Source organism: Mugil cephalus, chromosome 19, assembly GCF_022458985.1.
Source record: "Mugil cephalus isolate CIBA_MC_2020 chromosome 19, CIBA_Mcephalus_1.1, whole genome shotgun sequence".
Lineage (NCBI taxonomy): Eukaryota > Metazoa > Chordata > Actinopteri > Mugiliformes > Mugilidae > Mugil > Mugil cephalus.
The window spans coordinates 9,620,681-9,633,836 of record NC_061788.1 but is presented as its reverse complement, the minus strand read 5'-3'; the positions used below and the strand labels follow the sequence as shown (position 1 = coordinate 9,633,836).

The window sequence follows — 13,156 nt, the reverse complement described above, 5'->3', positions numbered from 1 at the left end:
GGTGCAAAACCATGGACAGAACAGCTGCATAAAAGGACCACGGAATCAGTTTACCAACAAAACTGCAATCCGAGCTCATTTCTCAGAAATTTTAAACAGATGTCACGTAATTTGTAAGGCAGCAGTAAAGCTGAAGGATGAACACTACTTAATCAAGAAGCTGATGACTCAACTGCGCTGCCGATATAAAGTTATGAAGACAAACTCATGTTCGTTTCCTAATTACATCAACGTCAGCTCCAAGAGTATATCATAGCGCTAATTGCTTTGGTTAAGAACATTTTACAAGGCGGTGAAGCAGGTCATGTATTGATTTGATGGACAAGCACGGCAGGTGTAGACTAACGTGTTGAAAAAAAGCAATCGGCTTCTCCTCGTTATCTAACAAGCCGGAGATCCAACTAGCTCAAAACATAGTGATACATTGATGCCTCTACCCAATAAGCCCATTGATACCCATTAATTAATCATGTGCAGGAATAAATTATCTAGGTTCTTCGCATATTCTATTCTTTGTTCTAGTCCTGATAGGGACGCACAAGGTAAAACAGTTTCAGGAGAGAGGACAAAAAGTCTTTCAAAAAGATCAGTGTGACTTCCAGCAGAAACCAAAGGAATTATGCCCAGAATAAGGACACCAAGGCCCACTACTGCAACTCCGCACATTTAGTGTGTCCCAGCGGATGAGAGGGTCATGCCAATGTGACTTCGTGTTGCAGAAATGGAAGAACACGAACTGCTGTTTTCCTCTGAGCTACTTATAGCAGCAAAATAATGTAGTATGGTGTTACTGAACATCTGTGCTAGTCATGGAGTGTCTATTACAGAAAACATGGCCAAGAACCCTGAACTTGAATCTCCCCGCCATAGGAGAGAAGTTGTCACAAATTGAAAGCTGAGCAGAGAAAGCTTAAGTTTCAAAGGAGATCGCACAGGTCAACTTTTAAAAGACCTCAATTATCAAAAAGAGTATAGGGGCCACAGGGGAACCCCTGTAGCTACTAAGTCAGTCATCTGACTGGATCTGGAAGGGGCAAGGAATTCAGCAATGGAGGTAGTGCAAGGGCATTCCCTGAGGCAACAATCACTGAGGTAGTAGGTGAATATAGTGTGGGAACAGTACTGTGGTGACAAGCTGTAAAGAATCTTAAGATGACTAATAGTTATATTTATGTCAGCCTACAGCTGGTTGAATGTCAATACGCCAAGGCTGTCCAGCCCGCGACTCACAACTAATACATTATTTGCAAATCTTTCACTGCTTTGGGAGGTGAAGACTTGGTTACTGACTGACATTTAAAGCAAGGCACAGTGCCATATGGCTAAGTGGAATGTGTTAGACCTTTCTTGACTGCCAAGAAGGAGGTGACAGTTTTCTGCAGGGAAGAAAAAAAAACTAACAGATAAGAAAGCTACAACTGAATGACCAGACTAAATTTGAATTAGGAAAAGACTGATTGGAAGAATAAATATCTAGTTCACTAATTATTTGCAAGCTTTTGCATTTAAGCCACAGCAGCTCATTTACGCTTTGAATTGACTTGCTGAATGGACTGTGTTGAAACCCGGCAGCATTCTCTCACTAAATTCTAGGCTTTTGACGGGCAGTCTCCACCTAAACCACCCAATGACCAACTAAACATTTACTGTGCATAAGACTTTGTGAGGCATCAAGTTCGAAATGTCCCACTGGGATATGGTTAATATGGAATTTTGTAATGATGGTGAGTGGCACTGGGATTTGAATGTCACACCCTGCTGATGTTACAGAAAAGACATGCTCACTCAGTTTTTTTACGTTCTGGCTATTAATTTGAGAACGTTCGGAATCAAGTGATGAGCTGTCAAGAGTGGACAAGAGGGAAAATAAACTGTAAGCGTCGTGAGATAAGTTGCTGAGGGCAGCAGAATATCTTTTCAGACTTAAGGCATAAAAACACAATCTGGATCAGTTGGTAGACCACAACATACATTTATTTATTTATTTATTTTACCATTGTTAAAGGTATTCTTGACTGCAGTGTTAGAAAACCAGGTGGAAATGTGGCTGAAGCTGCAATGTGCTCATGATCAAAATAGCTTGGCTAATGGTGTAGTTCCAGTGATACTCCAGTGTAAGTGGTAGAGGTCGACTGATATGGATTTTTTAGGGCTGATACCGATTTTTTTTTAACATCAGAACTAGCCGATACATGCTGCCAATTTCTCTGAGACGATTTTTGAATAATGTTTTTTCTCCCTTTGCATGATTAAAATGATAACAAATGTAAAAAGTCTCAATTTAACCAAAAACATTTATTAAACATTTATTGAACTCAAAGAATTCTAGGGTCAGAGCTCTCTCACATCACAGTTGGAACCTGCTTTGGCCTGTGGTCCTTCTCAGCCAAGTATGTTTAGCTTACAGGCAATATTAGCCTTACACCTTGGCTTTAACATCAACCCATATTCCTACCAAAATCTTAACAACAGCACAACAGCTCCATTATAAACTACTAGTTTGCCAGAAAGAGAAAAAAAAAACATCAGCTAGCAAACTCCTCCTGAACAGCAAAAACAGTAATAGTTAGGGGTGTTGGTAATGACTGCAATGTGTTGGTGCTGAGTGATTAAGTAAATAGATCTTTGATTGGTAACTATTTAAAATAAATAAATAAATATACATATTTTTTTTAATTCTTATTATTAGGGGTGCTCAACATGGCCATGAGCACAAGCATTTTCCAGCTTCCAGTTGCATTATTGGGCGAGGGGCAATGTATGGGCTGCACAGTCCGCAGCATCTCCAGCACCACAGGGTGCCTGTGGATGTGTGTGTGTGTGTGTGTGTGTGTGTGTGTATACATACATATAACCGCAAACGTACCGTGTATCGGCTGATACAGATAACAGTAAAGAAGGGGAAATAACGATCTCTAGTTGATGGTGTACCAGAATATACTGTATGTATATCTTGTATTTATCAAGAAATTGTCTATATTAATCAATAGAAACAGAATACAGCAATTATCAAAAGTATGGCATTTTGAATGACAAGGCCGTCCTCACTCGGATTCAGGGCCTGATCCATGAAACATAACGTTAATTACATAACATAATAACAGTCTGATGTCTAAAGACACATTCTAAAACAAAGAAAGAAGCATTTTATTCTAAACCTACTTTCTATTAGGTGAAAATGACCAAAATAAGCAAACTCAAACTATATTAATGGCACAAAGGAGCAATGAACTCTTTCAGTGTATCAACCACGAATACATTTCTTTTTAACCTTGTAATATTTCTACTCTAAAAGCTCATCCCACCTCCTTAAGCTACTGGCTACCAGTAATTTTAATTACCACATATTTTTGTATTCATGGTGCAATAACACACATGTGTAAAATTATAGAAGCCAAAAGGTGACTGGAACAATTAAACTTTGGAGCAATTAAAATGGAACTGGCTTGGACTTTAAGCGATAATTGAAAGTGTCCTCAGACACAGCAGCTTTATGCCAGCCTGTGCTGTGGCATGGTGGAAATTAATTTCTTCAGCCCCTGGATTCCTGAGCAGCCACGATTGCCTCGAATGCCTCAATGACCCACCACACTGATGGTCATATATTACCAGTGACTGCTTAATTATGAGGAAGCCATTTCAACCGTGTAGGGTGCACCATATCCTCATGCATATCTATCAAGACAGAGATAAGAATAGTAGTCCCTTCCCTTCACATTATGTGATCTCAATATATTAAGTTCATTTGGCATATGCTCAAATATAATAAATGAGCCATCTTTTCTGTTCATTTCAGATGTTTAATTTGGGGTTTCGCAATGTCCAGATAGTCAAAAAGAAAAAGGAAAAAATATCTCATTAGCATTATGTGTTGTGCCACAGACACGCAGATGTCATGGAATGGATGATTATGGTCTCTAACGTGACGTATGAAAGGCTCGAATCTGCCCGCTTTTATTGCATCTCATTTTGGTAAAATACTACCTGTCCTCCCAGTGAACTCAAACATGCCATTTCTTTGAAAAATCCTCCACAGAGCTACACACAATATGACTGATTGCTGTTTCCTCTGAACTTCATATTCAAATTTCTGCTGCATTATATCATTTCCAGTACTGAGAGGTAAGGAATGAAACTATATCTCACCTATAATTCTTTTCTTCTTCCTAAAAAAAAGAAGAATGTTTTATATTGCATCATGCATTGTGCATCACAGATGGTTTCTGGTTTGGAGGTTGCATCGAGTGGAGAAAATTGCTTTTTCTCAGTGATCTGTCTTAGCTGCAGGATGGAGGCTTTGTTTAAGGTCTGCTTCAGTACATCTCAGAGGTCTGAGCCAAATCAAGGGTGTGACTTCTATCTAGAGGAAAACGGTCCTGTGTTAGATGTTAATAAGTCCATGAATCACATTATTTTTCTTTCTGTTGGACTGTGAATTGTCTTTCTGGACTGATTTACATTCCATCAATCATCTCTATCAATTGTCTGTGTAAAAGGGGGGCAAAGGTCTTTTATTTCCTAACACTGACGCTCATCTTGCGATGATGAAAAACTGAGTGCACAACTGGGAGATTCTAGAGACTGTGGCAAACGGACAACAAAGAGCTGAATGAAGCACGTATGAAATAGTGTTTCGGTGATATACGAACACAGTTTGGCTCCTGCTAGAACGTCCCATGGATGCACAGTTGAGCAACAATATAAAGGTTGGATTAAAAGGCAGCCACACTTAACAAACTCCTCACAATACTGTAGCTGCTGTGCCAGATATTTGGGATAACACAACCAAATTGACCAATTATAAATAAAGGCCAAGACTGGCCAAAGAGCAAAATGTGTTCTAATGGTACAAAATGAAAAGAAGAGAGCAAAGTACTGCATTGGTTGATTATTTACATTGGAGCCCATTTATTTTTAAGTGAATGGATTGCATAATATGCATGCATAATATCTAAATTTAACATTAACTAAGTACATTGTTCTAACAGTCCATTGACATAAAGCATGACGTCAGTTACGAATATGCCGATATGGATGTGTTGCATTTTTTAAGTTCTTCCCTGATTATGGCGGCTCATTATGCAAGGTATGCCGCAAATTGGGTTTTATCCAAAAAAGCCCCAACCAAACTGACAGAAGTTTGTGAAGTCAATAAACGGACCTAATGAAATGAATGCTTCGTAAAACGGCCTACCACAGCAGCACAACTGGGATGCACGAGGATCTCACTTAAGAGTCCCTGAAACAAATGCTAATGCCTAGTGCGGCAACATTGCCCTCCAGTTGTTTGAAGTGTGTTTGTGCTCACATTTCCACCATAACTTCATGCTCCAAGTGCCTGTAGGTAAATAGTACAATTGCATTTCCAACTGCAATCACATCAAAACATTTAAGTTAAATCCTACCCAACAATATATATGTCAATTAATGGCATGTTATATCATATTGTAACTTTTTTTTTCCTAACTGGGTTTATACAGCATAAATCTTACATATCTTTCAATTGGTAGACCTTCATTCGCACAATATTAGGAAATGTTGATAATGGTAAAAGTTGTGGTTTTAAATTAACTGCCTACTCAGAAAATAACTCATAGATTCCGATAGATTATTATAATGATATCGTGAAATGGGCTAATCCAAAATATAAATTGATATATTAATCAAATGTTGTGTACTAGTCAATGCACCTCTTTGACTGTTTGAATTATTGAATGAATTGTGCACAACTGGGAACTGAATTGTTCATCACAAACTATTGTATATTAGGCATTAATATTATATTTTCATCAGCCCAACTTAATTCTTTGAAAGGAAGCGAGCGTAAGAAAGCAAGAGAAAGAACTCAAGGATACAATCGTTTTCAGTGAAATCCTCAAGGTTGTGAGTAGTCGCCAACATGTGGAGTATCACAATGTGTTTGCAATCATGAATGCATTTAACAGCTTAACATTTAGAACAATAGAGCTGAACTCTTTTTAGGCCTATGAAAAGCAGGAGGGCAACAACAGACCCAGTTTTGCAGTGAAGAAAAACTAGGTAGTAAACACGTCTTTTAAAGCAAACCATTTCGGAATGCGTCATGAAGGCTGATATTGACAATAAATACACTCTTTTGATGAATTTGGTTGATGGAAGCCTTGGAGAGAAACCATTTCATCAGAATACCGAGAGGGAAAAAATAGAAAGTGGCAGTCAGTGCCCCGTAGAGTATTACCAAAAAATTTTGATCACTACGCCAGTTAATAGTCTTTTCGATCTATGGTAATAAGAATACCTGTCTCTGTCTGCTCCTGTCAAAGGATGAAGACAGGCAGTGCAGGGGACGGGCAGCAAAAAGAGTTGGGAAAAAAGATTGCTTGAGCGAGTGAGAAAAGCTGACAGCTCAATGCCAGAAGAATAGAGTGCTCACACTTCAGTCTGGCCCCGATATGACAGCATCAGACATAATGATGTTCACTCAAAGAGCCAGGAGACACCTTCAGGCCATAAGGCCAAAGTAGCATACCTTCTGTTTCATTCAGACTGTACCTTTCCCCTCTTATTTTACCTTTTTTTCCCCTCATTGCATAAATCTTCAATTTAAATCTGGTGTTAATGACTCCAAATACTAGTGTGTTTACGGATTAACTGGGTGTGTAAGGTTTGCGGACGAGTTTGCAAAGGTAAAAATAAGCCAGTAATATGAGCTCCACGTGGCTAAAAAAAACAATGTCCATTTATTCTTGATCCAGACGACAAATCTAACGGCAACACTCTTGACTAGCAAAACAACAAATGGTCGAAGCAGAACTAATTTAGCTCTTAAGCTCACTGCTCTGGTCAAAGGGGACTTAGACCTTACCCAGATGAGAGGTCCGAGCTGAACTGGTCACTATTTGGGCCAACACACATAATAATGATCCCACTAATCGGTAGTCAATTTGGAACTCCCAGTGATTCTAAGGTGCAGTTACTTCCAAGAAAAATTTTGAAACGAAAAAGGACCAGATGGCTATCATCTAAGAGTGCATTAGTAGCACGCCAAATTATGCCACGTGCTATCTAAGTGAGGTTTTGTATGTAGCCCAAACCAAAGCTAACTGCCATGACACATGAAAATATGCCCAAATTCACTAGATCCCAAATTGTTCAAGTATCAATGGGACGAAACAAGTCTGATCCACAGAAACCCATGCCATTAAGTCGATTATTATTTGGTGGGTGATTTTCTGCTAATACGCACCACAAAGAAACGCTTTCCAACAGTGAAATCTATATTCTTGCCTTAAATATGTATTGTAGCATCTCACACAAAGGGCGCTACGGAGGCTTTTCTGTTAAGTTTACTGAAGCTTGAACACAGGAGCTTCCGGCCGTAGCCCACGCCAACGCCATTAACACCATCAGTCTGACACTTCCAATATGCGGCACTTGCTCATTCGTTCTGGCTCGGCAAACTCCCAGCTCCACCTTAACGGCCTTCTCTTGCATGTCAACTGATAGAACACAACAGAATTGAATATAAACACGCGACCTTATCAATTCTATGCACTGCAGATACGTATACATAAATCTGCGCTGTCAATAGCATTTAATAGTACTCTACGGTATGTTGTAAGAAAGGATAGTGCAGCCAGGGTAAAAGAAATAAATAAAATAAATTCTGAAGCCGCCTCCGTATACAGCAGCTAAAAGTCTAATAACTTTGGCAATGAAATTCACCAATAAATTGAAGATTTGCAGACGCCTTCTCTCATACATTTGTTGTACTCATCTTTAGTGAGGTATTTCCACACAATTCCGCTGCAAGTTGGCTGCAATGACTCACTGGGCTCCTCACCTGTCTTCTCGTCCACGTTATTGCCACGTGATCAGTCGGGGAACAAGGGAAACCTATGCAATGATGTTATGCCCGATCTGTGTATGCATGAGAATATACAGTGTAAAATAATGCAATGAAGTTTTATTTCAACAACTGACTTCATTTAAAGTGTAGTAAATAAATAAAAAAATAATAACTTGAGCATCTGTTTGATACATTTGTGCACAGCGGTGCCTGAACATCTTGAAGAACTTCCCACAGTACCAAGGCTGCCTCAGTTGCTTCTGTCACATGTATTCCCGGAGTGACTTGAAGACGCTGCGATCAGGCCTCTGCAGGAGTGATACGGTATCTGTTGCAGGACTCCTTGTTCTTCGTCGTCAGCTGTTTTTGACTCGCACAATCTACTTTCATCTAGTTTTACTTTGTAAACTCGCCACTGCATTTTTAGACCAGCTGCAGTTATAACAGGGCGTTGGTGATGATGAGAGCAGTGCAGGGAAAGCACTCCTTTGCATGGAAGAGTTGTGCATTTGGGGAACAAACATGCACACAATAAAGAAAGGGACAATTTGTAATAATACCACAATGGTAGCACTTATTTGGACACCAGAATTGAAGTAAATCAATGTTAAAGCTTGTACAAACAGGAAGAGACCATAAGTAATGTGGTGACCGAGGATCATGGACATTGTTAATATAATTCAGCCAGTTGTAATGCAAAATTGGTGGGTACGAACTTTAAGGCAATTGAGGCAATGACTAGTAGGAGTGACTAATAAGCTAAGTGCCCCAAACATCATCCATGACTACCATGAAATTCACCATGCCGACAGCATCCCCAGACAGTCTGTTTAACGCAGGTGCAAGCTCCTGCTATGCTAACGGACTGTTAGATGAAGAAAATTAAACAATGACGACATAGCCTCCCACACTGCTGTTGGTTTAAATGTTGAATGATTTTATCGCAGTATTTAGAGTAAACGTTACATCATAGCTTGCAGATGAGTAAAGAAATAAAAATTACGCCACAATAGTTAACGTCATCTTGTCAAGCCAGATACCCGCTTCCGTTGTCAGTTTCGCGCCGAAAGTGACACTAACCAATCGACGCACTTCATATAACCGTCCTATTAATTCAGAATGTTTAATTCATGTCTATGTCACTTTCCGTGGCGTTGTCATGACATTGTTATGGCAGCCCCGTGCACACCCCTTCAAGTTAAGTGTCAAGTTAAGTGTTTTGACGGAGCGAGAGAGGAGGAAGAGGAGGTGGGACCGCACGCGGGAGGAGTGAGAGGATTTGAGAAAACACAGAGGTGGATGGAGGAGATGGTGCACGGAGAAGAGACAGGAGACAGAAATAGCGAATGTGGCGGGGTTCGCGGGAAGAGGTGAGGCAGAGAAGAAGTCAACAACTGAACGGGTGTGAAACACGAGACTGGGAGTCTGGAAAGTTGGAAATTTGCAGAAAAAGTGAATGGGTGAAGTGATGTGAGAAAAGGGAGACTGGGAGAGAGTCTCTGTGTAAGAAAACACAGTCGGGCGCACTGAGCCAGTCGAGTACTGACATCCACAAAGAGAGATGAATAAATATTCATCTCTTCAACAAATATTCATTCAATTAAAGCGCAGACGGTGGCAAAGAGGTTGGTCTCAACAAGAAGAAGCTCATGCCAGGAAAGAAACTGTTGGTTCTGTAGAACGATGTGTGTGGTGCGCATGAAATTATTGCAAAGCACTGGCTGATCTTTAAACATCACAGTAACAGTCCTGGTCCCTCTGCAGGTCTTTGAGAACATCTATATCTTGAATATAAAGGCCGATCAAGCCTTTCACCATCAGTGCCTTATCAACTTCCCACTGCAGCTGCTAATGCTTGGTAATTGTACACTTGAAAACACTGCCACCACCCCCCTCCCACGCTCTGTCAGCATTACATCAGCAGTAAGTAATAAACCAAGTGCATCACAGCTCTCGTCTGACATTTGAAGATCCTAACCTCTTAACCTTGCTACGCCAGACTTCTCCTCCACAAAGACATTATCCTCTCCATCTATTGCATTCACATAACTAACCTCAATGCTTCCTCCGAACAAAAGCTTTTTAAACCATCAGCCGGGACAAACACCAGGAACGTAAGCACATTCATTATGTGACATGACGCCACGTTATCGCAAAGCTGTGTAGGGTATTATTACGCAGAGCTGTCTCGGCACACTTTTTAAATGAAGATTGACAACCCACAGCCTGCCCATACTACGCGCCTCAGACGGGTCATTAACATGCAGGAAATGCACTCCCTACATATACTGACTCTGTATGCAGATCTGGTCGTGGGGCACCTCAGGTCAATCCACATAGGCCTCCGTGGAAAACGTCTGACTTTACAGAAGAACATTCAAAGCCTGGTACAAATAAAAATCGCTTTTGATCCGTCTGTAAAATGAGCATGAGGAGTGACCTCTGAAATAACTTAACTGTCTAAATGTCTGTGTGAAATGTGAAGGTTCTCAGTTATCCAGCTCGCGGTACATCCAAAAACTGGACTTGTAGAGTTTTTTGAAGGTGTTTCACTGCAGTTCTAAGAGACTGGTGGGGAGTAGTTTCTGATGGGCTGCACCCACAAACCTCAACCCCCGACCTGTCCCTTAGAACTCAAGAGCCAAGTCTTCAAGAAACTCTACAAGTCCAGTTGTCTTTATCTAATGGGTTTGGTTATTAGCTGTCCAAATAAATAAAGAATTGAAACTATGCATGCAATTTTGAATTGAATTGGAGTTAAGTGGAGTGAAGCACTGAGATTTTCTCTAGGAAACCTATGGGTAACATCAGGGAAGGTTTGTCCATCTCTCCATACAGTCAGTGGATATGGTGCAAAGGCTAAAATCTGTTTTAACTTTTTTTTTTTCCTTTCAGAATTCTGTTTTGTTGGATTTTCACCCCACTGCACCATCGACTGATAGCAAGCTGTCAGTGCTGGCCTTGGCAGCTAAAATCCTCCACAACATCCACAATGGAACGCTCTCAGAAATAATTATCAACAAAGTCGCACCATTAACTTTTAATTGATCTCTTCTGTTGTAGAATAAAGCTCAAAAGTAGAATGGTTTGCAGACATAATTGAGTCAGGAGTCAACACTGCAAAAAAAAAAAAGGCCACGTAAATAAACTGGGTGTAGTGTTCCCATGGACCCCGTATGTGACAAAAATGCCGTAACTCTCCGTAATGAACTGCATGATTTTCGAGTCTCGAGGTTGCTCTGGAAGAGACGTCATGTGACTGACTGCCACTGGCATGTTGCTGGCTGGCTTGTGCAATAGCGCTTAGCCCAGCAACCGCTAGTTAACAGGGACCATTCCCTGTCACCAACATTCGCGGATGACATTTTTCCCCTTTCTGCAGGGACTTAAGGTTGACAAAATCATACGTCATCCTCCAAATGGGAATATATTGCCTGTGCAGGGTAAAATGTAAACATCATTTAGCCTCGACACTATATGACACTCTTTTATGGGCGCACAACATTTCCACAGAACACTAAAGACGATCACAAAAAAAAGGAAGCAAATGGTGCATTTCTGTACGTAACCAGTTGCACCGTCACACATCCGTTCCCACACGAATGCAAATAAGGCCACAGCCAAAAGCATCACCCTTCACTGTTCAGAACTCACCATAACCGAGATGTGTAGCAGATGCATGTGTTCATGCAGGACGTGAGCAGGCTCCCGGGCTGTGGGTTGCGTTGTCTGTGCTAGAAGCTCCGACTCAGTCATGGACACATGGAAGTACAGTGTCCCATTTTCCAACCACTGCTGCTTCCAGTGCACCTGAGAAATATCTTCTCCTGTGCCCGACATTTCTGGAGATAACAAGGAGAGAGAAAAGGGGGAATGGGTTTGTGAGACAACATTTAATCAATGAGAAATGACATTTAGACTGTCTGTTAAAGTACTTCCTAACCTTATTCAGTGGAACTTTCAAAGATAAAAACAAGTAAATAGACTATGAAGACAAAAAAGGAAAAAAAGAAAGATCGTTTCACATTATACGAGGCTGTGCTTTAGTATTCTAGTCCTCTGTCTACATGCACATCAACAGTCTGCTGCGACTAGAAACTTTGAACTCTTGAAGAGCTGAGCAGACTTCTTAAGTCGTCTTAATTTTGTTATTGCTGTGCATCCTGCACATCTTATGATGATGATGATGATGATGATGATGATGATGATGATGATGACTTGTTCCCCCGTGATATCAGTTAGAGATTTGTCCAAAAAGAATAAGTGCCAAGCATCACAAATGTTTCAGCCGCCGCCATCAATTTAATTACAGACAAAATAAGTCACAGATGGAAAAGGCTTATCCTCGTTAATATCCATTTGTTTACGCTCATCTTTTCTTTTCCTATCAGGCAAGACCGACATCCACGAAAGCCTCACATGGGGGAGACAATTGGTCTGTTAAGCCTGATTAAATGTATATGTCAACAGCGGTTGTGGAAACGGCGTCTCACCATTTGACGTCCCCTTCTAATCTGAATAAATCACCCATCCTACCGGTATAAAACCACATCATGCCAGTATAAAACCATCAGCCTCAGGCCAGTGCTAGGACTTAAGTATCAAACATCAGGAGAGGGGAAATGTGCACATTAAAAAATAAATAAATAAAAAAAAAGGGAAAAACACAATTGCAATTTGCGGAACAGGGATGAAAAAGAGCGAGAGGGGATGGATCAGTAGTTTATCTTGATATGGATCATGGCACAAGAATCTAATGCTATCAAGTGGGAGTGGTTGTTCAGTAGAGGAGTACTGTGGGAGCCTCGGGGAGCCTCCGATTGCAAAGCTTGATACAGTATTTGTCATGTGGCTGGGTGACAAGGGCACAGACATCTGCTGACATCTCCTATCAGCGGCAGGTAGCAAATGACAAATGGCTTTCGGTGCAGCTGGTTATTAACCCGCTGACTCTGGGTCAGAGGACGTGGGCATCAGGGGAGGGTTACATGAGCTGTGTTCAATAGTGGCACGGGCCTTTAGGTGCAGGGAGGGAGGGAGCGTGCAGAACGGATGTTCCCCCCGAAAATGACAGAAACTATAATTATATAGCATTATTTTGACAAATTAACTCATAACATCACTTAAATATAGTAAGTAAGGAGTTTTATTTAATATGTATCTCTTTTCATTTGCTTTATTCTCGTCCCTACTTGTGCCATTTCTATTGTCTAGTTGATTATTTTAGAATTAAATCAACATACACATTATCTCATAACTAGCTCCGAGCTGTCTGACGGTACAGTAGTAACATCCTCCCTCTTACAATAGACCTGTGAAATGCTCTAT

At 40.7% G+C, this 13,156-nt stretch overlaps 1 protein-coding gene across 1 annotated transcript in view; it reads right to left on the bottom strand.

Annotated features, from left to right (window-relative positions):
- The window catches only part of LOC124996430 (astrotactin-2-like), a 259,132-nt gene that overhangs the window by 199,868 nt on the left and 46,108 nt on the right, over positions 1-13,156 (bottom strand). Inside the window, exon 2 of the mRNA XM_047569442.1 lies at positions 11,483-11,670. Within this exon, the coding sequence (XP_047425398.1) occupies positions 11,483-11,670 (188 nt within the window). The remainder of the gene's footprint in view (positions 1-11,482; positions 11,671-13,156) is intronic.